The 24,317-nt window shown below is 47.2% G+C and overlaps 1 protein-coding gene across 3 annotated transcripts in view; it reads left to right on the top strand.

Annotated features, from left to right (window-relative positions):
• Positions 1–24,317, top strand: part of eea1 (early endosome antigen 1) — a 174,742-nt gene that overhangs the window by 79,400 nt on the left and 71,025 nt on the right. For all 3 annotated transcript variants that reach the window (XM_072471863.1, XM_072471862.1, XM_072471864.1), the window contains 5 exons: positions 1,372–1,521; positions 7,608–7,727; positions 9,109–9,312; positions 15,924–16,124; positions 21,454–21,567. In XM_072471863.1, coding sequence (XP_072327964.1) covers positions 1,372–1,521; positions 7,608–7,727; positions 9,109–9,312; positions 15,924–16,124; positions 21,454–21,567 — 789 coding nt within the window. The remainder of the gene's footprint in view (positions 1–1,371; positions 1,522–7,607; positions 7,728–9,108; positions 9,313–15,923; positions 16,125–21,453; positions 21,568–24,317) is intronic.

Below are 24,317 nucleotides of genomic sequence, written 5' to 3'. Positions count from 1 at the left end.
CTCAGTTATTCTTCAGCGATGAGTGGCCCAGGGGTGTGACCTTTAAACTTTGGGTTAATGAAGTTCGGTGGTTCCAAGTCATACTGCACAGCACAGAATGAGGCAATTCAACCCATTGTGCCGCTGTTATTTCTTTGAAAGAACGATCCAATTAGTCCCACTTCCATCAAAATATTGGGTCAAACTCTGGCTGCGTTTGTGGGAGCTTGCTGTGTACAAATTTCCTGCTACATTTCTTGCAGTACAACACTTCAGAAGTACTTCATTGGCTGTAATGGCCTTTGAACGCAAATTGCATTCTGCTCGACTTCAGTCTTTTGTGGTAGTTTTGAAAGATTGGTGCTGGAAGCAAGCCCCACCTCCTGGGTGAATTAATCATCATTGGGGATTTCTGTTAATTGCGCTCATTCGCAGATCTTTGAGGAGGCATCAAACTCAAACTTTAGGATACAGGGAAACTACCTATAAAAGGTTTTGAATCTTTTTAAAATTAAGTTTCCTGTCCCAGTCGAACTAGACATTAGCTTTTTTCAAAAATTATTCTTTTGTGGTTTGTGGGCAGCTTAGGAAAGGACAACATTTTTTGCCCATCCCTAATTGCGTTTGAACTGAGTGGTTTGCTCAGCCATTTCAGAGGGCAGTTAAGAGTCAACTACATTACTGTGGATCTGCAGTCACAGGTAGGCCAGACCAGGTAAGGACGGCAGATTTCCTTCCCTAAAGGACATTAGTGAACCAGATGGATTTTTATGACAATTAACGATGTTTTCATGGTCACCATCACTGAGACTAGCTTTTAATTCCAGATTTATTAATTGAACTTAAATTCCATAGTGGACTGAATTTAAGTTCCATCGGCTGCCATGGTGAAATTTAATCCCATGAAACCTTGGCCTTTGCATTACCCGTCCCTGTATCCTAAAGTTCGAGTTTGATGCCTCCACAAATAACTGTGAATGAGCGCAATTAACAAAAATCCCCAAAGACATTAACGTCCACGGCACCATCTCCTTCAAGTTCTGATTTAAAAAGAATTTTAAATCGTTTAAACTTTTGATTACTCAAGGATTGAGTGACAAGGATTGAGTGACACTAAGTTACTTTTCTTAAACATTTCAAGGGATATTTTAAAAATTGTCTTTTAACAACGCTGCCCAATCGGGCAGGTACGTGGAAGATTTTGCTTTTGGTGATATACAAATGATTTTTACCGGTTTCACAAGTGGAATGTCTAGCCGATGTTTTGTTGTAGTGTGAAAGGATTGTGCTGAAGTCTCGACGTGTTAAGCTGTGATATTCGCAGTGTGGTTGGATGGCTGCGAACCTGCTCATAGTGATTCGAGATTTTCATTGAACCCGTCTTGTTGATAGCTTCACGCCAAGCTTCTGGAGACGGAGAGGCAGCTTGGTGAGGTTCAAGGCCGCTTGAAGGAACAGAGACAGCTGTCTGGTGAGAAGTTGAAGGACAAGGAGCAACAAGTGGCTGAGCTGCAGCTCAAACTCTCCCGCACCGAGGAACAGGTAAGGAATGTATCTCAAATGTGCAGTACAGTTGACTCCGTTCTCCTTAGGCCTGAGTACACCACAGCTCATTCACTCTCATTTCTAAGGGATTCTTGACCCCAGTGTACTGAGCAGTTTAGAATATATTTATTCTTTGCCTGAGGGCAGGGAGGGAGTGAAGCCATTTGTGAGAGTATAGAGCTTGTGGAAATAACTCACAACGTCTAAGATTTGATCTCTGGCTCAGTAGCTAGGCTTACATCATGGATGGCACCCATTTCCATCTTGTTATGTTAACTCCTGAAGTTTAATCACTTTGTTCTCATCTTCAATCTGTACATGGCCTTGACCTCCTGTCCACGGAGGCAGAAGTCCCTTCACCAGAATCCCTTTTATTAACAAAACCAACAGCAGTATGGCCATTGCATTCAGCTTGCTAGCTACAATGGGAGTGCAGAGGATCTGACGCTCCCTGGTATATGCAAAGAAGAGGTCCCCGATTAGGCCACAAATCAAGGAACTCTTATTCCAATTGGCCATTCTCAAAGGCCTGGTATAAGTCATTGCACCCCCCCCCCCCCTCTCTGTAGTCCCTCCAGTCCTACCATTCACTTCTAAGTTCGAAGATTGAGGGTTTGAGCCCCACGCCGAAGGCTCGACTGAGCTTTGTAAGCTAACCCTCCAGTACTATGGGACCATTTTTAAAAATGAAATGTTGAACTGAGATGCCGTCTGTCCCCTCAGGTGGATAGTAAAGATCCCATACATGAAGGAGAGCAAGAGAGTTCTCCTGGAAGTCCTGGTCAACACTTATCCCTTACCAACATCACCAACAACACAACAAAGTGGCGATTTGTTTTTTTTCGTCAACATCCTAATTAACAGTATTTTGTATTAGTAATTCTAGACTAGAAATAAAAATAAGCAACTTGCAAATTTTCCCTCATAATCAATAAGTGATATTTTTCACTCTTGAGCTTAACAAATTTAAAATACCTGGTAAACTGTAGTGACTACCTAAACTGTTTTTCATCATAGATTATCATAGAATTTACAGTGCAGAAGGAGGCCACTCGGCCCATCGAGTCGGCACCGGCTCTTGGAAAGAGCACCTTACCCAAGGTCAACATCTCCACCCCATCCCCACAACCCACTAACCCCACCCAACACTAAGGGCAATTTTGGACACTAAGGGCAATTTAGCATGGCCAATCCACCTAACCTGCACATCTTTGGACTTTGTTTTCAAAATTGAAATTTGGTAGCCTCATTGGTGTTTGCGGGACGTCACTGTGTTCTGGTTGGCTGCTGCGTTGACCAATCAAATAGCAACTCTTTGGCTGGAAAGTATTTTTGGAATGTCCTGAGTTCATTCCCAGAAGGTACATACATCTCTGTAGCACCTTCCCTCATTCCTAACCTTTCAAATATGGTCAGCCAATTGGCAAATTTCATCCTAGATGCTTTTTAAGCTGTTTGTGTGTAATGTCTGCATGAGGTGTTTTCAACTTGAATTAAAAAATAAATTGTTTACCCAGCTGTGCTGTAAATTAGTTGCTCGAGTCTATAGAAAGCCAAGTGCGAGCAGGAATTATTTTGGCACATTGCACATCGATCAGCATGTGGGCTAAAGCGAGAACAATGTAACAGTGACAATGCAGTCATCTTCTATTAAAAATGGGCATTTTCACAGGGGAAATCTTCAACAACTTTCCTGCAATGGTATTGAGAATCCTAATCTTATCCCGTAATAGTTAATGTTGAAATTGTGCTGCAATAGAAAGCATGCTTGAAGTTGATAATTAAGCACAGCTGCCCCCAATTTGCAAGGATTAGTGAATTATAATAAGAGTACATAAGAGTTCACTCTGGGTGTCTGGGAGGAAATGGGGGAGTCACAGATTTCATAGAATTTACAGTGCAGAAGGAGGTCATTCGGCCCATCGAGTCTGCACCGGCTCTTGGAAAGAGCACCCTACCCAAGGTCAACACCTCTACCCTATCCCCATAGCCCAGTAACCCCACCCAACACTAAGGGCAATTTTGGACACTAAGGGCAATTTAGCATGGCCAATCCACCTAACCTGCACATCTTTGGACTGTGGGAGGAAACCCACGCACACATGGGGAGAACGTGCAGACTCCGCACAGACAGTGACCCAGCCGGGAATCGAACCTGGGACCCTGGAGCTGTGAAGCAATTGCGCTAACCACTATGCTACCGTGCTGCCCTGTAACCTTGCATTGCTGTCTTGGAAATAAACCTGTTTTAAGGTCAGGCTGGTATCAGACTCATTCTTACTCAACGTGCAATTATTGAAATTAGCAAAAATGTCTGTGTCCTTCTAACCAACTCTGTTTTACCCCTTGTTGTGAACACCTGTGGTCTCTACTGTTTTCATTTGCATTTTCAGCAACAGTCTTATTGAGATACTTCTGTGAACGAAAACAGATGGTGTAGATTGTGTCCTGTCGTTGAAAGTAAACTTCGACCCTGGATATATTACAAATGATATTTGACCTGTGCTAAGCTTTGACGTTGAAATTGTGTAGTGAGCGATATCAGTCCTCGGCTATGACCAGTAGAGGCTGAGCAAATACTAGCACGGTACAATCGATACCCACAGCAATTAATGTGTCAACCGTATTGACTGACGATCTACCAGTTTCTCTTGTACATTGACCAGTGTAGAGGATTAGAATGTCAACCGAGCCATCCTCATTTGTTGAAATAAAATAGAAATGTATTTTCAAAATTGAAATTTAATCATCGGGATTGGTTTCATGTGGTATGGAGCTGGTTTCAAGATTCTGAGGCTATGGGAAGTTGACATTGTGGCTCCTCACACTCCTGGGGAGGGGAAGAGTAGGGGAAGGAGGCGATTATGGCATGATTCAACCAGATTTATTCCAAATGTGATGGAAAGCTGGAATTGCCGGGAGTTTCCCGACAGCAAGCCTGGTGAGGCCTCACCGGTATCTAACATTAACTGCTCCACTTAACGAGGCCCCATGGGTTAGGGTTAGATCGCCAAGCTCCAAGATTCAGAGATGCAGACCTGGCCAGACTGTTTCAAGCAGTAGAATCAAGCTGGGACACCCTGTTCCCCGAGGGGCTCGGCGGGTCAGCCACAGAGCAACTAGTGCCGCCCGAGAGGAATTGGCAGCGGTCGTCAGTTTGGGGAGCGTGGCCAGGAGGACAGCCACACAGTGCCGTAAAAAGCTAAACAACCTCTACTGGGCGGCATGAGTGAGTTGGCATCGGTCCAGACTGTCAACCCACCCCGACATCCATGCGCCTGGAACTGCCTAGCACCATGCCAGCAGTGGTGCCAGCCCCCCCCTCCCAGTCGCTGGGGGATGTGTACCTCACGCAGGTGGATCTTTCTGAGGCACTACAGAGCATGTCCCAGTCTTGGGTGGACATTGCCAAGGTGCTGTGGAGCATTTCCAGGGCGCTGGGGGATGTGTTCCAGTCTCAGGTGGACCTTGCTGGGCGCTGCGGAACATGTCCCAGTCTCAGTTGGGCATTGCTGGGACGATCCAGAGCATGTCCCAGTCTCTGAGGACTCTGTTCCAGGCGCAGGTGGGCATTGGCGAGGCACTGCAGTGCATGACCCGCTCACAGAGGGGCATCGCCAAGAGCATCAAAACCATGGTGCGGACATTGGGCAGCTGGAAAATAATGCAGGAGCATTCAGAGCTCAATCCAGCTGCCGCTCCGTCATGAGGTGACCCCCAGGATCCTACGGGCACCGACCGGGAGGAGGAGGCACTGGGGGCCAACCTGGAGCCTCCCTATGGGTGGCGACGGCGGCCACCAACAGCCCCGAATCACCCCCCACAACCACACGTCTTGGAGTCGGCATGCGGAACATGGTGACACGGAGGAACGATCCGCCGGCGAGTGGGCCGGGGTTGCACCAGTGCTGTACCATCACCTTGTTGAGGTTGAGCCTCCTGCGCACATGCTGCCTGTCATCTGTTCGAAGGACCAGTGATGCCTGTACACCTTGGTCTGTAGCCAGCCTCCCCTTCTGGGTCCTTCCCTGGCCTGATTGGCAGCTGGGTCCTCGGTGTGGGGTGGGGCCCTGCACATGGGCCACTGCCTCGAGCCTGTGTTGATGCCGCTACCTTCTCTGGCATCTGTCCGCCTGGCCTGCCACCAGCACTGCGATGGCAGCCTCCACAGAGTCCAAGATATCATCCATCCCGAGTAATATCTGTAACGAATTGGAAAGGGTGAGAGACAGACAACCATCGATGGCATCCAGCCCGGTAGCCTCCGGCCTCCCATGGCTTCCTCCCCACCCCACATCCCTCAGGGTGACGTCTGACACGTCCTGCACATGCACCCCCATCCAGGGACAATTTCCCACTTACAGCCAGCAACAGCGCCCCTGCGGCATATTACAAAAAGAAATCGGTGGGACACATGGAAATAACAAAGGGAGGCTGGGAAGGCGAGAACTGTGTCTTCACCAATATTAATACTTACTCATGAAGAACATAGAGCGAGTCAACTGGAAAATAGGCTGCAAATTCAGATCAATCTGCATATCAAATGAATTTGAGGATTGTTTATTTGAATGAAATGAAAATCGCTTATTGTCACAAGTAGGCTTCAAACGAAGTTACTGTGAAAAGCCCCTAGTCGCCACATTCCGGCGCCTGTTCGGGGAGGCTGGTACGGGAATTGAACCGTGCTGCTGGCCTTCCTTGGTCTGCTTTAAAAGCCAGCGATTTAGCCCAGTGTGCTAAACCAGCCCCTGGTTGCTTTGAGAAATTAATGAAATTAATGTTGTAATGAACAGATTAACGGCCAATGATATTTGGCATCATCTGTGAAGGTGCTATGTGAGTGTTTCATTTAAACAATCCATAGATTTATACACATAGTGCACCCTTTGGACACTATGAAGTGTGCCACAAACACAGTTCTATTTATTTTCAGCCTTCCCTGAAATCTCTTCAGTAAACCTTAAAGCCCTGCTATAATTTATCTGAAATTATGGCAGTCATGGAGTAAGGACAACAAATTATTTGCAGGTATCAAATTCATTCTGTTTGGATTTTAACACCTGTTGCTGCAAGCTGAGCTGTTGTTTAAAACTATTCTTCTTGTCCGTGGAAATTTAAAAGCTAAATGCGCATTAATGTGTTTTAAAATTACTTTTTGAATTTGGCAGCGATTTTCGCTGCTGTTTTCTTGGGTATGAACTGTATATGCAATGGAGGTTCAAGAAGAGGCAGTGTTTTGAGTATTTCTTCCAAACTCTCATCTAAATGACATCAATAATGGGGCCCACACTTTAATGAGCTCTCAGGTTTAAAGACTTGAAGGATATTAACAAGCCTTAACAAATGGTGCTTAGAACCACATTAAAGACAGTTCTAATGGAGCACATAATGGCAGCTAATTTGCGATCAGATATAAATTGGAGCCCCCGGCCACCATAGCCCAGACCCTGTACCCCAGACACCCCCTGGCAACGTTACTTAGACAGGGGGCTGCAATCCCAGTGAGCCCGGGCTCACCGCCTGAGTTCGAAGATGGCTACTCACATCCTCGGATCCCCACATCAGCTACTCTGTCAGCTTCACGTTTAGAAAAATCGTCACCCATGACCACTTGCTGGGGCGGTGGTTAGATCACGGGAGGCCATTAGATAGGGTGTAGTTCCTGTTAATGGTATGGAGATTGGCTTTAATTGGTGATTATTGATTTCTCGCCACGTCGCGGCGGGATCCTGATCTCACCAAAGGGAGCGGGCCGGTGAGATCACAAACCGATCGGCGTCCGGTGCGGTTCCCAACTTTGGCCTCTCCCACGATCCGTGCGACACGGCCGGTAAATGGTGCCCTATGTTTGTATTAAGGCAAAACCCAGTAGAGAGAGCCCAAAGATACTGTAGATGTTGTGCTCTGTGTCATAGTACCCAGATTAAAACAGTATTTGGAAGAGGTTGAAGAGGCTTATTATCTGCTGTAGTGTGTGGTTCTTCACCCACACAAAGGTCAAATATTTTTGCTGTTTACGAGGCTCATACTCTCCTGAAAGATTTGGGTTTTTGTTTAATGCATATATGTTGAATTCCTTTCAGGTGAAGGAAAGTACAGCTGCTACGACTGAGGTACAGCATCAATTGGACAAACTAAGACAGCAGCACCAGGAGTTACAGACTGGTCAGCAGAACACCACATCCCAGCTGAGAGAAACTCAGGTATTCAGCTCCGTGTCAGTCTTGAGTCATTCAACAGGTCTCACGTAGGGGAATAGTAAGTTGTGCAGTTAGATTTCTTAAAAACTCTATTCATGGTTTAGGTGTCACTGCCTAAACCATTTATTGTCCATCCTTAATTTCCCCTTTAGAAGGTGATGAGTCACCACCACCTGCAACTCCTGCAGTTTATGGGTGTAAGTGTACCCACATCATGTCAGGAAGGAATTCCAGGTCTTTGACCCAGTGACAGAAAGGAACAGCAATTGTAGTTCCTAGTGAGAATGGTGGGGAACATGTAGGTGGTGATGCCCCCATGCGTCTGCTGCCCTAGCTCTAACAAATAGAGATTGCAGAGTTTGGTGAGTTCTATCAAAGAAGTCGAGGTGAGATGCTCAGTGTTTCTTGTAGTTTGGCAATCGGAGCAAAGGATCCAGGCTGACACTCCACTGCAGTGCTGAGGGAGTGCCGCTTTATCCGAGGTGCTGTCTTTCAGATGAGATGTCAAACTGAAACCTTGTCTGCCTTTTGGGGTGGCACAGTGGTTAGCACTGCTGCCTCGCAGCTCCAGGGACCCCAGTTCGATTCTGACCTTGAGTGCCTGTGTGGAGTTTGTACGTTCTCCTCGTGTCTGTGTGGGCTTCCTCCAGATGCTCCGGTTTCCTCCCACAGTCCAAAGATGTGCAGGTTAGGTGGATTAGCCATGATAATTCACCTCTTAGTGTCCAAAGGTTAGGTGGGGTTACAGGGATGGGGCGGGGGAGTGGGTCTAGGTACGGTGCAGACTCAATGGGCCGAATGGGCTCCTTCTGCACTGTAGGGATTCTGTGATTCTCAGCCGGGTGTGAAAGACCCCACTGCACTATTTTGAAAAATTCCTGGTGTGCTAGTCAGTCATTTTTCCTCAACCTACAGTACTTAAAACAGATTATCTAGTCATTATTACACTGCTGTGCAAATAAATTGACTACTGCGTTTCTTACATTACAACATGGACTACACTTCAAACGTTCTTCATTGATTGTGAAGCTCTTTGCAACAGCCTGGGGTCGTGAAAGGTTTCTGTAGAAATGCAAACCGTTCTTTTTTTAAAAAAATCCTTTTTTTCACGCTACTCTGATGATCCCAAGAAACTGAGTTAGGTGTTTGCCATCAGTTTATGAAGAGAATTAAAAATACTGAAGAGGAGCTTCTGTTGTGTATGAACTTGATGGGGTCTGCAGTGATTTTAGTTCAGTCGCAACCCGCAGGTAAAATATTCCCAACACTAGAAGTCTTTATTGATTTTGGAATAGCCAAGCAGTTGCAGTGCCAAAACAATTGTGTTTTTGTTTAGTTTAGTCACTGCTAGAGTTCTTATCATCTCTGACACATTTTGCATTAGAATGATCTGGAACAAGTGCTGCGCCAGATCGGGGACAAGGATCAGAAGAGTCAGAACCTGGAGGCTCTGCTGCAGAAGAGTAAAGACAGTATGGTGCAACTTGAAACTGAGCGGCAGGAGCTTGTTGCCAAAATTCAAGATGGCAAGGGCGAGGTGGCCATTTTGAATCAGCTGCAGGAGAAGAACCATGGCCTGCAAGACCAGGTACGCCAGTTGACCCTCCGTTTAACGTCTATATGTGCTTGTCCCTCACTATACCAAATCTATGTAAACCCATTAACAATGTGTTGTTCTGGGGGAAGCATTATCAAAGTAGATAAACAGACAGTGATTTTTATAATTGTACAGTGAATTCTACTGATGTTTGTCTGAATCCAGAAACAATCACAAATGATTTTGCTACATTTATTAAATCAATATTTTTTCCCCTCTTCCTGAAGGATTTGGAGAGTACGATTGGATTTGAGCAGGGATGCACAATTGGTAGCCACTTCTGCCCTGTAATACGCCCTGCCAAGTATTCAGTTTGATTGAAGTCACACTTGTGTCCAATCTCACCTCTGTTGATCCTCACTGAAGTATATTTCTGAGGAGCTGCTCTCCTCGCCAAGTGTCTCTTACCCATATGTGAAGCTGGACTGAGTATGTTTGTGAGGAGATGGAAGGTGGTACAGTCTATCTCATTGCTGCTCCTGCATGCATGAGTCACAGGAGTCACAAGGCGTTGTCCCTTTCTTTCCCATGGGGATGCTGAGGCCACTTCCACTTTTGCCACTATTGCCCCAACTGAGATGCAATAATTCAGCACGGATTGGGAATGGGCTGGGAAATTCCTTGTCTGTCTGTCCCGTTCCCACACTGGCCAGCACATTGACCAACACCAGGATTGGAGGAGGGGGTCTTAATTCTAATTCACACCTCAAATCATCAATGTTCTCAAACATTGCAACAGTACTTAAACATACAATCTAAAGATTGCACTTCAAACACACCCATGTTTAGTTAGTTACGGACCTGAACATGTTACAGTTCTAACTCTGAGCCTTAGACTTTTACAAATCCAACCACTCATTGTAAACATCCAATTTTTATGCATCTCTCTTAACTCCCTCCATGTGACAATCCACACATGTTTCCATAACACCACTAAAGGAGAGTTTAATTGATTTATCCCTAATTAATAACTTATTTTCCTGACTTAAGTTATTTTTCCATTGATTCAATAAGGGCGGCACATTGGTTAGCACTGCTGCCTCACGGAGTCGAGGTCCAGGGTTCGATTCCGGCCTCTGGTCACTGTCTGTGTGTAGTTTGCACTTCCTCCCCATGTGGGTTTCCTCTGGGTGCTCAGGTTTCCTCCCAAAGTCCAAAGATGTGCAGGTTAGGTGGATTGGCCATGCTAAATTGACCCTTAGTCTCCAAAAGGTTAGGTAGTTTTACTGGGTTACGGGGATAGGGATGAGGTGTGGACTTAAGTGGGATGCTCTTTCCAAGGGTCGGTGCAGACTCGATGGGCCGAATGGCCTCCTTCTGCACTGTAAATTCTATGATCCAACAAGTACAATTCCATCACTTTATCTTATTAATAATTTAACTCTTGTAATTACTATTCTTCCGATGAAACCTTAAATTAAAAGTCTGTTTTTGCTTCTGTATCATTTTATTTAAAAAAAAATATTTTTATTCAAATTTTTAACATATATTTTCAACAAAACCCCCCCCTTACAGAAATAAGAAAAAACAAAGAACACCTAAATAAACATCTTATAGCTATGTCACGTATTCCCCCACTATACATGCCCCCCATTAAATGATAAACACAGTAGTAAACACAAAGTACTTCCCCCCCCCCCCCCCACCTCACCCAAAGCACTGGGCACGCCCAGAACATGTGGGCATGATTTGCTGGGCACCACGAACACCTCACACACCTGTCCTCCACTCCAAAAAAACTGACTCAGCCTTGCCCCAGTCATGTGCGCCCTGTGCAGAACCTTAAATTGTATCAGGCTAAGCCTGGAGCAAGGGGAGGAAGAATTTACCCAACCCAGGGCGTCCGCCCACGTACCCTCGTCTATCTCCACTCCCAGCTCCTCCTCCCATTTGCCTTTCAGCTCCTCCACCGAGGCCTCCTGCATCTCCTGGTAGATCGGCGAGACCTTGCCTTCTCCAACCCACACCCCCGAGAGCACCCTATCCTGGATCCTACGTGCTGGCAGCAGCAGAAATTCCCTCACCTGCCGTCTTACAAACGCCCTTACCTGCACGTACCTGACTGCATTTCCAGGGGGGAGCCCAAATTTTTCCTCCAACGCCCCAAGGCTCGCAAACGTCCCATCTATAAACAGGTCCCCCATCCTTCTAATACCTGCCCTGTGCCAGCTCAGGAATCCCCCATCCATTCTCCAAGGGACAAACCGATGGTTCTCTCGGATCGGGGACCACACTGAAGCCTCTGCCTCCCCCCTGTGGCGTCTCCACTGCCCCAAAATTTTGAGGGTCGCCGCCACCACTGGACTCGTGGTGTACCTTGTCGGCGGCAGCGATGCCGTCACCAGCGCCCTCAGACTCGTGCCCACACAGGACGCCATCTCCAGTCTCTTCCACGCCGCCCCCTCCTCCTCCATTACCCACTTGCGTATCATCGCCACATTGGCAGCCCAGTAGTACCCACACAGATTAGGCAAGGCTAGCCCTCCTCTGTCCCTGCTCCGTTCCAGAAACACCCTTCTCACCCTCGGCGTCTTTTTCGCCCACACAAACCCTATGATGCTCCTGCTGACCCGCTTAAAAAAGGCCTTGGGGATCAGAATGGGGAGGCACTGGAATATAAAAAGGAACCTCGGGAGCACCGTCATCTTCACCGACTGTGCCTACCCGCCAGGGAGAGTGACAGCATATCCCACCTTTTAAACTCCTCCTCCATCTGCTCCACCAGCCTCTTCAAGTTGAGCTTGTGTAGGGCCCCCCAGCTCCTGGCCACCTGGATCCCTAGGTACCGAAAACTCCTTTCCGCCCTCTTCAGTGGAAGCTCATCTATCCCCCTTCCCTGATCCCCTGGGTGTATCACGAATAGCTCACTCTTCCCCATGTTGAGCTTATACCCGGAAAAGTCTCCAAACTTCCTGAGGATCCGCATCACCTCCGGCATCCCCCCCCCCACCGGGTCCGCCACATACAGTAACAGGTCGTCTGCATACAGCGATATCCGGTATTCCCCCCGCACCAGCCCCCTCCAGTTCCTGGACTCCCTCAAAGCCATCGCCAAAGGTTCAATTGCCAACGCAAATAGCAGGGGGGTTATGGGGCACCCCTGCCTCATCCCCCGGTACAGCTGAAATTGTTCCGACCTCCTCCAATTTGTGGCCACACTCGCCACCGGGGTTTCGTACAGTAACCTAACCCAACAAACGAACCCCTCCCCGAACCCGAACCTCCTCAACACTTCCCACAGGTACCCCCACTCCACCCTATCAAAGGCCTTCTCCGCATCCATAGCCGCCACTATCTCCGCTTCCCCTTCCACTGCAGGCATCATGATTACATTTAGGAGCCTCTGCACATTGGTGTTTAGCTGCCGTCCCATCACGAAACCCGTCTGGTCCTCGTGGATCACCCCCGGAACACAGTCCCCAATTCTGGTAGCCAACACCTTCGCTAACAGCTTTACATCCACGTTGAGGAGTGAGATTGGCCTATACGACCCACACTGTTAAGGGTCCTTGTCCCGCTTCAAGATCAGCGAGATCAGCGCCCTGAACATCGTCGGGGGTAGGGCCCCCCTCCCTCGCCTCATTGAAAGTCCTCACTAGTAGTGGGCCCAACAGGTCCAAATACTTCCTGTAAAATTCCACCGGGAACCCATTTGGCCCCGGTGCCTTCCCCGCCTGCATTCTCACCAGCCCCTTAGTCAGCTCCTCCAGCCCTACCGGTTCCCCAAGCCCCCCCCGCCACCTGCCCCTCCTCTACCCTCGGGAACCTCAGCCGGTCCAGAAAACGACGCATCCCCCCTTCCTCTGTCGGGGGCTCAGACCTATACAGCCCCTCATAGAAGTCTCTAAATACTCCATTTATTCCCAGCACACTCCGCACCGTGTTCCCCCCTTTATCCCTAACTCCCCCAATCTCCCTCGCCGCCTCCCGCTTCCGAAGCTGGTGTGGCAGAATCCGGCTAGCCTTCTCCCCGTATTTATACACCGCCCCTTGCGCCTTCCTCCACTGCACCTCCGCCTTCTTGGTAGTCAACAGGTTGAACTCGGCCTGAAGGCTTCGTCGCTCCTTGAGTAGTCCCTCCTCGGCGACCTCTGCATACCTCCTATCTACCCTTAAAATCTCCCCCACCAACCTCTCCCTCTCTCTCCTCTCCTTCACCTCCTTGGCCCCCCCCCCCCCCCCCAATTACCAAGCTCCCTGCCTCCTGGTCCGGAATCCGGCCCAACATGCGCCGCATAAATCCGGCATCGTCCCAATTCGGGGCATATACATTCAGCAAGACCGCCCGCAACCCCTGCAGCTTACCGCTCACCATCACGAACCTACCTCCATTATCTGCCACGATGCTCAGCGCCTCAAACGACACCCGCTTCCCCACCAAAATCGGCACCCCTCTATTATTTGCGTCCAACCCCGAGTGGAAAACCTGCCCCTTTCTCAGCCTAACCTGGTCTGCTGCCCTCAAATGCATCTCCTGGTGCATGACCACATCTGCCTTCAGTCCCTTCAGGTGCGTGAACACACTGGCCCTATTGACCGGCCCATTCAGGCCCCTCACATTCCAAGTTATCAGCCGGATCAGGGGGGCGCCACCCCATCCCCCCCGCCGAATAGCCATCCCCTTTTCTAGGCCAGCCGCGTGCCCGCGCTTCCCGCACTCCCCGTTCCGCCCAGCGGCAGACCCCCGCCCCAACTCTCTCTTCAGGCTCCAGCTCCCCTTTGGCCAATGCAGCAGCAACCCAGCCCCCCCCCCCCCAAGCTAGGTCCCCCCCTAGCTGCGTTGCTCCCCCCACAGCACTCCCATAAGTCAGCTGACTCCTGCTGACCCCGGCCCCTCCCGCCACTCCATCGACCCCCCCAATGCGAGAATATCCCCACCCCCCTCCTGTCCATCAGCGAGCACTCCTCTCCAGCACCACCCTCCCCCCTAACCCCACCCCCTTTCTTCCCTAGCACGGGGAAAAAAAAAAAACATGCTTTCCACCATGCCGGCCCTGCCCCCTCCAGGCGCAGCTCCCTTTCGCAGCCTGATTCCAGCTCCCCCACCTCGGCCCCCCCCCCCCCCCCAATGGGGCCCCCTCTTCCAACCACCGACGCCCACACTCTCACCAAACCCCCACTACGAACCATTTCACCCTACCCCACCCAGCACCCAAAAAAACCAGTACCAAACAGAACAGAACATCTCTCCCCCCCCCCCAAACACAACAATCACATCAATCCCCCCTCGACATCCCCTCGCAACCGAGTCCAACTTTCCGGCCTGGATAAAGGTCCACGCCTCCTTTGGCGTCTCAAAGTAATGGTGTTTGTCCTTGAAAGTGACCCACAGTCGCGCTGGCTGCAACATTCCAAATTTCACCCCCTTCCGATGCAGAGCCGCCTTAGCCCGATTGTACCCGGCCCTCTTCTTGGCCACCTCCGCGCTCCAGTCCTGGTGTATCCGGACCTCTGCATTCTCCCACCTGCTGCCCCGCTCCTCCTTTGCCCACCTTAGGACACACTCCCTGTCCATGAAGCGGTGGAACTGCACCAGCACCGCCCGCGGCGGCTCGTTGGGCTTGGGCCTCCTCGCCAGGACTTGGTGGGCCCCCTCCAGCTCCAGGGGCCCCGGGAAGGCCCCCGCGCCCATCAACGTGTTCAGCATCGTGACCACGTATGCTCCAACATCCGACCCCTCCACTCCCTCCGGGAGACCCAGAATCCGCAAGTTCTTCCTCCTCGACCGGTTCGCCATGTCCTCGAACTTCTCCTGCCATTTCTTATGCATCGCCTTGTGCGCCTCTACCTTCACCGCCAGGCCCAAGATCTCGTCCTCGTTCTCCGAGGCCTTTTCCCGCACCTCCCTGATCGCCGCCCCTTGGGCCTTCTGGGTCTTGAGCAGCTTGTCTATCGAAGCCTTCATCGGCTCCAACAGCTCTGCCTTCAATTCCGTGAAGAGCGCTGGAGAAACTCCTGCTGTTCCTGCGACCACTGCGCTCACGCTGCCTGGTCTCCACCCGCCGCCATCTTGATTTTCCTTCCTCGCACTGTTCGCTGCTCCAAAACTACTTTTTTCACCGCTCCACTCCTGGTCCAATCCATATAGTGCCGGGGAAATGTTAGTATCACCTTTTCACACTGGGGACCGTCGAACAAATGCCGCTGGGGGCCCTAAAAAGAGCCCAAAAGTCCGCTTCTGTCGGGAGCTGCCGAACGTGCGACTTAGCTCCGCAACCGCATATCTGCAACCGGAAGTCCGCTACTGTATCATTTTAAAGGATGATATGTGCCCAGATGTTTTCTTCCACAAAACTATTTTCCCACACTGGAATCATATTCAATATCTTGTATCTCTAATTGATCCAGCAGCTCAGTTCTTTACTTTGACATTGACTTCCCGGTTTAACAGGGAAAGGATAAGTGAAAGCATTACTGCAAAATACAGAGAGATTAATAGCAGCACAACAGTAGTAGTCTTCAGGGCAGTCTGATTAACTCTTGTCTTACATCAGGGTGTTAAATGTACTTCAGCCAAAGTAAAATAAAGCTGAGTAAGTGTGGCTGTAACCGCATGAGTGTTAATTCCACGCTGATGACCGTTCTCTGTATCAAAATGTTAGGTTGCTCAGTTAACTGAGAAGGTGAAAAATCAAACGGAGAGTCACAACCAGGCACAAGAGAATTTACACAAGCAAATGCAGGAGCAGAAATCTCAGCTTCATGCTGCTGAAGACCGAGCTCACTCCCTTGAGTCTACCATTAGCGAACTTACTAATCAGCTCAGTCAAACCAAGGAGAAGATGACTCAACTTGACTTGCAGGTGCAGTGTGGGCTTTTTTGTTTATTTATTTATTCATTCATTGACAGTTGGATACTGACCTTGGTGTATTGTCCGTCTCTGTGTAAAATTAATTATAATTTCAGGAGTCCAAATTACCCAAGGTCTGCCCTTCACATAGTTACTGTAAAACAGACCAGAATGAAGAGCCATATGATCAATGTAAAGTGGCAATTGCTGAACATACCCTGGCACCAATAAATATTTGCTGAGATGAATTAACTTTATATTGAGAAGCTGGGTTTGTTCTCTTTGCAGAAGAGAAATATAAAGGGAGATTTGGCAGTGGTATCAAAATTATGAAGGATTTTGATAGATAAAATAGGGAGAAACTGTTTGGAGGATTGGTAACCGGTGGACACAGACTTAAAACCTTTGGCAAAAGAATCAGAGGTAATATGAGATTTTGTTTTAAAGACAGCGAGTTATTAAGATCTAGAATGCACTGCCTGAAAGACCAGTCGACACTGCTTCAGTAGTAACATTCAAAAGGACACACAATACTTGAAAAGGGAAAAAAATGCTGGACTCTGGGGAAAGAGCAGGAGAGTGGGATTAATTGGATCACTCTTTCATACAGGCGCAATGTGCCAAACGGTCAAATTCTCTGATGGCATGATTCCTAGAATTTTACGCGTGACGGCTTTTAAAAATAAGCATTATCATTCAAGGGAAATGAAGAGGTGCAGATTTCAGATTCTAATATTGATTGGGGAAACAGAATCCCAGTTGAGGTTTTCAGATGACATTGTAAACTACAACAGGTAAACCTGAGATCTTTATCGATCAACTCAATCACACACTGAGCGATAGACCTTGAATAGTGGTCCTTGTATATACTGGGTCCTTCAAGTATTGAATGGCATTTTAACTTCCAGACATTGGCACCAGTTGAGTTGCAAGTTGAATTGCATTCTGCAGTGCTGCATTAGCACGAGATGATGTTCAATTTTCAGGGTATGTCACATGGGCATAACCGTGTGTTATCTAGAAATCAACTCTCCACTTGCCGGTTTCATGCTGGAGGTGGAACATTCAATGCTTTCTTCAGTAATTACCCTGAAACTGGAGTAGTTCAGAAAAAATACATAACTTAATTTGTGTTTTTTACATAATGTGTTAATTTGCATCATTCTTTTTCATTCTTTTTCATCACTGCTATTAAGTGAATTTTTCTATTTGAATTTACATCATGATCAGAGGAGGCAAATTGCTAAATTAAACTTAATGCAGCTGAAGCAATTTTATGATGCAGATCAAGGAACAGGAGGAGGCTGTTCAGCCCCTCAAAACTGTTCTGCTATTTAGTTAGATCCATTTAACTGCTCCGATACTGTGACAGTGTGTTTTAATATGGTAATCTATCTCATGGTGTTGGACACGGGAAATTCAGGTCAAATATGGTCATTAGGTGAACTCAGAGAATAGGGTTAATGAGATCAGGGCCTGCAAAGGAAATTTCTAACCTCATTTTCAAGTTATAAATTCTCTTGTAATTTCCATGATGGACCCCAATATCCACATTTATAATAGGAATTTCCCAAGTAAACTTGTCTATGTAGTTACAGGCTACTGCTGCAGGACCCCCAGTGGCAGGAAGGGTGCCAGTCTGATGAAGGCATGTCCATTTTCAAATTGGACATTGCCCGTTAACTTTTCCCATATTAACTGCAGATAAAAAAATAAACACATTGATATACTGTCAACATAATTGTGGTGTTGACTTATTAAAGAGGCACTGCACTTTCTTGGTTGAATTGCATAGAATCAGCCCATTGAGCCCAGCCAGGTCATGCTGCTGTTGATGCTCCAATTGAGCCTCCTTCCTTTTTTCATTAAATCCTATCCAGCCTAACACCCTCTATCCCTTTCTCCTTTGTGTGCTTAGCCAGCCTCCTTTTAAATGCATCTGTACTATTCATCTTAACCACTCCCAGTGGGAACAAACTCCACATTCTCACCACTCTATTTGATTTCTTGGTAGAGGTGGCCTCTAGTTTTGCTCTTCTCCACTCCTTATCAAAACGATAATTTTGAAGCTCTCTGTTCTATCTTCCTCCATCATCAGCAAGGTAGCACAGTGGTTAGTACTGTTGCTTCACAGCGCCAGGGACTCTGGTTCGATTCCCGGCTTGGGTCACTGTGCGGAGTCTGCACGTTCTCCCCATGTCTGGACGTTCCAGTTTCCTCCCCCAAGTCCCGAAAGACATGCTTGTTAGGGTGAATTGGACATTCTGAATTCTCAGTCCGTGTACCCGAACAGGCGCCGTAGCGTGGCGACTAGGGGCTTTTCACAGTAATTTCATTGCAATGTTAATAGAAGCCTACTTGTGACAATAAAGATTATTATTATTATTACCTCCTCAAAAGCAAACAAACCCCATCTGTTCATTTTGCTTCGCATTCCTGGTATCATCAGTGTAAATCCTTTTTTACATCATATGCAGTGCCTCTTTGTCCATTTTATACTGTTATGATTTGAACTATGCACAGCATTCTCGAGGATGGTTGCACCAAAATTGCATTTAAGTATTTAGCATAACATCTCAACTTTACAATTATAGCCCTCTAGAAATAAACCCAAGTGTTTGATTTGCTTTTTCTCGGCCTTATTAACCTGCATTGCATTGTTATTTTTAATAACCTATAGAATTTTATTCATTCATCTCTGGTGTCTGCTAAGTGTTTATCTTGTTTATGCTGGAGTATATTTTTCATGGACTGTTGAACATCATGCTAAATGTTCTTGTTGCTGATTCACACCATTTTTTGCCAGTATCTTTGTCCATTTATTATCCCAAGTTTAATTCTCAATATTTCTAAATCAGCTATTCTCCAATCTATTAGCCTGCTCTTTATTGTGCTCCTCTCCTTCTCTTATAAATTTTAAGTGTGTTGTATATCTCAAAATGTTTGTCTGGTTTTAATTATACGTAACTGAGGGAAACAGGGTGCAATTGTTATTGAGTTTTCAGCAGTATATTTTGGAACTATTTTGTCAAGCCCTCTCTGGCTACCTCATGTGATTAGTGCAAACAAACATCTAATACACATTACATTTTATGCAGTTTAAACAGCCTCTGCTGTTTGTGGGAAATGACAGAACAAAATGCAACAAGAGGTGACCAATCCCATCCATTGAAGAGCTGATTCCAGCACAGGCCCAATAGCTGTTTGATCCCCTTCTCTGCTGTGAACATCCAATACCATTGCTTTTCCCACAGACGTTCTGCTGCAGTAATAAGTGGGCGATGAACCTACTGTGAAAGACGAGTGCTACGATCCAAGTAAAGGCCAATAGTCTTCAAAAAAGAAAATCCCCAAACAACCCAGATGGAAGGAACCAAAGAACAAGATGTCACTCTTTGAAATTTGTACTGTAACAATTAAACCAAAATCAACATAAATTAAGCATGCATTAATCAACAAATATTATTTCAGTCGAAATGATAAATTTTACTTGAAATAGCCGATACAACAAGAATAAACCTCCTCAATTCTCAGCAGCACACATAGCACGTATATAGCCTCCCGTGCAGTCCCATAGTTCTTCAAGCTCTGCCTTCCAAATGTAAGATCTCTCACGCTTTCCACTCCATGCATTTGGCCCTTGTGTCATTTGCAGCTCTATGCCATCCGAATTTCCCGGATACTAACAAGGTGAGCTTCTACGGACATCCTCTTTCTCAGGTCACAATAGTCCTGATGGTGTAGCTTTTCAAAGTTCATTTTCGACCGACCAACCAATAAGGTCCTGGTTCACACCCAGAAATGGTCACCTTGGTAAAAGTGTCTCGCTCTTGAGCATGCCTGCGCTATTTGCACAAGTTTAGGTTTCAGTCCTTTTAACCAGCTTGCACATTGCTTCACTTAGCGCCCCTGTCTACCCTCTTTTCTGCTGAACAGAGAGCTGACTATTTTTCTCAGAGAGCTTTGCTTGTTTGTCCCGAACACCAAGATTTCTATGTGTGGGTCCTGCAGCCAAGGCTAATTCGATCTTCCCAATTAGCTTCCATTTGTCCTTTTTGGTCACCTAGCTTTCATTTCTATGCCAACCTTGGGTCACAAGTTCACTTCTCAGAACTGATATCTCAATCAGGAATTCTAGTTACAGCCATTCCAGAAGCTTAGTTTGGTTTCACTTTGGAAAGGGAATATTAGCAAAAATACAGATTTTTTTTTTTGCAAAATGTAGTGTTCATCACACAGTCAGCATAGTAGAGCAATTCACTTTACTATTCTCCACACATTTATCTGCTCAAGATATTTTCCCCTTTTTAAACTGGATAACTTATTCCTATTTAGTATGGTGAAAATAAATCACATGTTTCATTTGTGTTTTTTTAGTCATTTATGGGATGTGGGTGTTGCTGGCCGGGCCAACATTTATTGCCCGTTCCCAATTGCCCTTGAATGGGCAGTTAAGAGTCAACCACATTGCTGTGGGCCTGGAGTCACATGTAGGCCAGACCAGATAAGGATGGCAGATTTCCTTCCCTAAAAGACATTAGTGTACCAGACGGGTTTTTACAACAAGACTTTTAATTCCAGATTTTGATTGAGTGCAAATTTCAGCACCTGCAATGGTGGGATTCAAACTCAGGTCCCCAGGGCATTACCCTGGGTCTCCAGTGACAATACCGCAGCACCACTGCCTCCCAATGATTTCATAGAATTTACAGTGCAGAAGGAGGCCATTCGGCCCATCGAGTCTGCACCGGCTCTTGGAAAGAGCACCCTACCCAAGCCCACACCACCCTATCCCCATAACCCAGTAACCCCACCCAACACTAAGGGCAATTTTGGACACTAAGGGCAATTTAGCATGGCCAATCCACCTAACCCGCACATCTTTGGACTGTGGGAGGAAACCGGAGCACCCGGAGGAAACCCACGCACACACGGGGAGAATGTGCAGACTCCACACAGACAGCGACCCAGCCGGGAATCGAACTTGGGATCCTGGAGCTGTGAAGCAATTGCGCTAACCACTATGCTACCGTGCTGCCCTAGGCTAATGATCTAGGCTAATTTGAAATGAAATCAGAAAGCACTTCGTAAATAGAGGGGGAGTGAAAATCCTATCTTCTTCCACCAAAAGATGCTGAAATTGATCGATTTTTGCTGGGCAAGGGTATGAAGAGATCTGGGACAAAGGCAGGTACATAGGGCTGAGGTGCAGATCAGACACAACCTCGGTTAGAACAGAGGAACAGGAATGACGGACCGAGTAGGCTGTTCGTATGTTCCATTCTCCAAAGTTAGATGAGCCGCTTTTATCCTTGTTGCTTTGTTTTTGTAAATATTTCAGGTGAAGGGCAAAACCGAGCTGTTGCTGTCTGCAGAAGCATCCAAAACCGCACAAAGAGCTGACCTGGAAAGCCATTTGGAAACTGCCAAACACGCCCTGCAGGATAAGGAGCAGGTACCGGACTTTGCTGCTTCAGTGACTTTTAAAGTCATGCATTCTGCCTTTTATTCTAAATTCCTTTGTCAGTATTACAATGGAGACTGCCTATGTAAACGTGTCACGATGCAATTGCATTCTCCCACCAGTGGTGGCAGTGCAGCAGTCATGACAGCAGGAACGTGATTGCCTTGTAACAAGTTGTCCGTGTAATTTCTCCATCTGAAATTCACATTTATAACGGGAACACATTGGCATTATTTGATAGAGTAAGTGAAAATGATGAGGGGTCTGGACAGAGTAGATGGGGAGAAACTGTTCCCACTCTTGAAGGGATCTGGAACGAGAGGGCACAGATTTTAAAGTAATTGGCAAAAGAAGCAAAACCGACATGAGAAAGATCTATGCAGCGACTGGTTAGGTTTGGAAGGTTCTGCTTGAGAGTGTGGTGGAGGCAGGTTCAATTGGAGGATTCAGAAAGGAATTAGACTCTTTGAAAAAGAGGAATGTGCAGGGTTACGGGACGACAGTGGGAGAATGGTACTAAGTGAACTGCTCATTTGGAGAGCCAATGGAGATATGATGGGCTGAATGGCCTCCTCTAGCAATTCTGTGACAAGAGGTTAGTGCAGATTTAAGATGAAAATATTATAGATGATTAATATGTGTTCTTTTATTTTGCATTGTTGCTTCAGGGCTAAATGTTAATTCATGTCAGTTCTAGCAACATCTGCTTATGTCTCCAAAGTGCCAGTTACTATTTGTATTCATGCAAAAAAAATCAAGCAAGCTGACCATTAGTTACACAGTGTTTTACAAATTAAAATGTACAGAGAGGCAAGACTCATGTTTGTTTCATGTAACTCATTATTGAGGAGGGAGTTTCCACACAACAGTCAGAAAATCTGCTTTGTGATGGGGGTGGAGGGGAAATAAAGGGCAGATTGTATTCCTATTTTCAACATAAGCCACTGGCATTGGAGAACTGGTTGTTAGACATTGTTATTCCATCGTAGGATATAGGAGTTGCTGGCAATTTGTTGCCCAGTGTGACGAATGTAAGAAATTATCATATTTTATATTTTTTTGCAGTTAAATTATTGAACAGCTGGGTTAAGATGCATACAGACAGTGTTCTGGATTCTCCCAAAATGGGACTATGGCCCCATGCCGGCGTAAAAACGCTGGCGTTTCACTCTGGAGTTTCCTTTAAAAAAGATCAGCCAATTCACTCACCTGCAGGGAGTTAGCAGGGACCTGGAGTGATACATGCAGCTTTAGCTGCGGATACGGGTCCCCGCACTTCCGGTTTTGAGTCCACGCATGCGCACGGCCTCCAGCGGCCACGCCGAGCGCCATGGCTGACACGGCCCACGGAGGCAGCTTTATAATGTAGCCCCCCCGCCCCCAATCAGCCACGAGCCCGAAGATCTAACCCCGCCGATCTGTCCCCCGGCCGCCTATAAGGCCCCCCTGTGTCCGATCCCCATGCCTCCCACTAGGGTGGCCGCGGACTGATCCCGCAGCCGCCACGCGAGCTGCCCGAAGGGCGGTAGGTAGTTAGAACCACGCCATCGGGAACTCGGCAGTCGGGAGTGGAGGATTACTCTGGCAATGTACCCCCAGCCACCTGGAGTACTCCACGAACACGCCGGTTCTCGGGTCCGATTTCAGCGTGAAGTAAGGTTAAAGGAAGCAAGTTAAAGTTTCTTCTTTTACTTAAGAACTGTTGTAACAGTTAACAGTGTAATAACGGAACTCCAGGCAACCACCAGTGGATAAGAAGCAACATCGGTTTATTTACAGATGGAAACTATTTATACACATTACATTAACAGACAACGACTCCAACTGCTCTCCCAGTCCAGACCTAGTCTGTGGGTTTTGAAGGCCCGTCGGCTGCTGATCTTACATGCTTTGTTCTCATTGGCCGAGGATTCACGTGGCTCCAAGATTTGCCAAGGCCTCGGTCGAGGAGGTCACGTAGCCTTCGATGTTACCATAGCATCCTATTCCCCTTCAAGTTCTCTTGTACTCCCTAGGTACTAGAGATTTTGATCTCAATAGCCCAGTCTATCGGGGGTCCTCCGGTTATGTTGAGAGCGACAAAGTGACACTGGTTGAGATTTTTCCTCAGTAATTGTCTTGCTCGGTGGGAGTGCTCCAATTTCTTCTGTAGGTACAGGTAGCTCCTCGGCTGCTGCCCCTCCGTGCCCAGTGACCGTGGGTTCTGAGCTTACGACGGCCTGTTCAGCCCCTTTGATACCTTGATCGATACTAACAGTGAGCATGTTGGGTATTGGTAATGTTACCTCATATGATTCCGGCCCCATCTTAGACACAACAATCCCCAAGGTCCATTTCTAAAGTGTTTTTTATGAACACCGGATCATTTACTTTGAATGCTCTCGCTGTCTTCAACGGGTCAGCGTTTCTTTTTTGAAAATCTTGCCTAGACCCTTCCCGGCAATATGAGGCTCAGTCTATTTCGCAATCAACGCCCATTAGCCTGGGCAATGCCTGTCATTGTGTGGGGTGGTCCTATATGATGCAAAAATCATGAAACCTTGGTATCAAAGGAGGCTGGCGAATGTTTCCTCATTCCGAATTTGAAAGTGTAGCGGGCAGGTCCACTGTCCCTGGCACGGGTCACACTGCTCGACGACCATGGTCGTTATATCGATGTCGATGACAGGCCACCATGCGTAACTCCGTGCCAACATCTTCATTTTAGAGATGTCCGTGTGCATTATGCAACTCCCAACAAC

This window comes from Scyliorhinus torazame, chromosome 13 (genome assembly GCF_047496885.1).
Source record: "Scyliorhinus torazame isolate Kashiwa2021f chromosome 13, sScyTor2.1, whole genome shotgun sequence".
Taxonomy (NCBI): Eukaryota; Metazoa; Chordata; class Chondrichthyes; order Carcharhiniformes; family Scyliorhinidae; genus Scyliorhinus; species Scyliorhinus torazame.
The sequence above is the reverse complement of the archived record's forward strand: the minus strand, read 5'-3'. Positions and strand labels throughout refer to the sequence as shown.